The sequence below is a fragment of the Alligator sinensis genome, unplaced genomic scaffold, assembly GCF_000455745.1.
Source record: "Alligator sinensis unplaced genomic scaffold, ASM45574v1 scaffold1565_1, whole genome shotgun sequence".
NCBI classification, from domain to species: domain Eukaryota; kingdom Metazoa; phylum Chordata; order Crocodylia; family Alligatoridae; genus Alligator; species Alligator sinensis.
In genome coordinates, this window is record NW_005843038.1 from 32518 (window position 1) to 34312 (window position 1795).

General features: G+C 70.2%; 1 protein-coding gene across 1 annotated transcript in view; it reads right to left on the bottom strand.

Annotated features, from left to right (window-relative positions):
* Positions 1 to 1795, bottom strand: part of SLC25A10 (solute carrier family 25 member 10) — an 8304-nt gene that overhangs the window by 4631 nt on the left and 1878 nt on the right. Inside the window, exons 2-5 of the mRNA XM_014526409.2 lie at positions 931 to 1050; positions 597 to 711; positions 460 to 508; positions 101 to 142 (exon numbers count right to left, since the gene is read on the bottom strand). Coding sequence (XP_014381895.1) covers positions 101 to 142; positions 460 to 508; positions 597 to 711; positions 931 to 1050 — 326 coding nt within the window. The remainder of the gene's footprint in view (positions 1 to 100; positions 143 to 459; positions 509 to 596; positions 712 to 930; positions 1051 to 1795) is intronic.

Consider the following 1795-nt stretch of genomic DNA (forward strand, 5'->3'; position numbering starts at 1 on the left):
CCGCCAGGGCCCCGCCCGTGGGGGGGTTAAGGCCGGCCCCACGCCAGGTGTGACCCCAGTGGGAGTCCCACGGCCCCCCCAGGCCCCAACCCGCACTCACTTGCGCCTCAGGTGCGCCGGCTGCTTCATGTCGTTCTGCATCCTGCAAACAGAGAAGCAGGAGGGCAGGGGGAAGCCGAGGCCACGAGAGACGGGCACGCACTGGCACCGGCACTGGCAGGCGGGCAGCCAGCCGGAGCCTCCCCTCCCCTCCCCTCCTGCAGAGCCCCGGGCCAGGGCCCGATCCTGGCCTGTCCGGCGCTGCTCCCTGGCGCTGGGGTCACGCAGGGCACACCGGCGCTGGGGCCCTGGGCCAGCCCTGCAGACAGGGCATGTCCCAGCCCCTCCTACAGCTAGAGCAAGGGATTTCCAACCCAGCGCCAGCCAGCCTGCCCCCCCGCACACCTGCGATGGACTCACCTGACATTCACCATGTCCGCCGGCGTCCCCACAAACCCACCCGTGAAACCTGCCACCAGCAGAAACGGGGTCAGGGGGCTGCACCAGCCAGGGCAGCTGCACCGAGGCTGGGCCACCCCCCGCCCGTCCTGGCTCACCTCCCACGGCGCCCAGCAGCACTTTCTGGTAGAAGGGCAGAGGGCCCTGGCTGCCACGGCCCAGGTGGTCCCGCACCGTCTCGTAGATGGCAAAGCGGGTCAGGGAGTATGTCATCTGTGGGGAGGGAAGTCAGGGCCGGGCCAGGGCACGGACCCAGCGAGATCCCTGCCCCAGGCACCAGCTGAGCCCGGAGCCTGCACGTGGCTCCTGTGCTCTGGCAAGGCCAAGGCAGGAAGGGGCCAGTCTGCACGCAGATACTCCCAGTGCTGGGTGGAGGCGCCCCCGGGGCAGGGGCTGCTGTGGGTCTGGGGCGGACGTGGCCCTGGCACTCACCTGCCGGCACAGCGAGGCACTGAGCCCGTTGTAGAGTGCCAGGACACCGTCGGAGCGCACCACGCGCAGCGCCATGCCCGTCATGCGGATCTTCACCTCCTGCTGTGTCTGCAGGTGCACCTGGGTGCGGGAGCCGGGGTCAGTGGCAGCCAGCCCCATCCCCCTTCCATGAGGCCCAGGCTGCATGGATGAGCCTAAACTCCCCCACCCTGCCGAGGGTCACAGCCTCTCCAAAGAGCAGGTGCATCAAAAGTGCCAGCACGCGGCTCCTGCCCCCCAGGCCCAGCACCTAGCTCCCAGGCCCCCGCTCCTCTGCTCTGGGGTTCCTGGTGCTAGCTCTTCCTAGCAGGAGCTGGGGGGCGTGGGATGGAGGTAGCACAGGGACTGCAGCCCTTGTCACTCCACACCGCCCGGAAGTGAGTCAAAGGGCCACGGGCAGGAGCCCAGCCTGGGCTCGAGTTACAGAGCAAGGACGGGGGAGCAGCAGCCCAGGGGTGCGGGACCGGGCAAGGGGCAGGCCGTGGGGATGGGGCTTCCGCTCCCTGCATGGGCTGGCATGGGGCCGGGCAGGACTCGGGGAAGTGCTGAGCAAAGCACCACTGCACAGAGGGGAGGGCGGGCGATGGCTCCAGCAGCCGGACCAGAGCAAAGGGCTCTGGTCTGCCCCCACCTGCAGGAAGAGGGGCAGGGCAGCCGCCTGCCCAGAGCAAAGGGCTGCAGCGGCTGCTGCCAGCAGGCTGTGGAGGAGGGGGGCACCCAGCCAGGCAGCACTGGGCAGACCGGCCCAGAGGGCAGCCAGGCACAGCGCGGTGCCAGCAGCTCTGCCAGCGGGGCTTGGGCGGAGACGTCCTGCAGGACGCGGGCC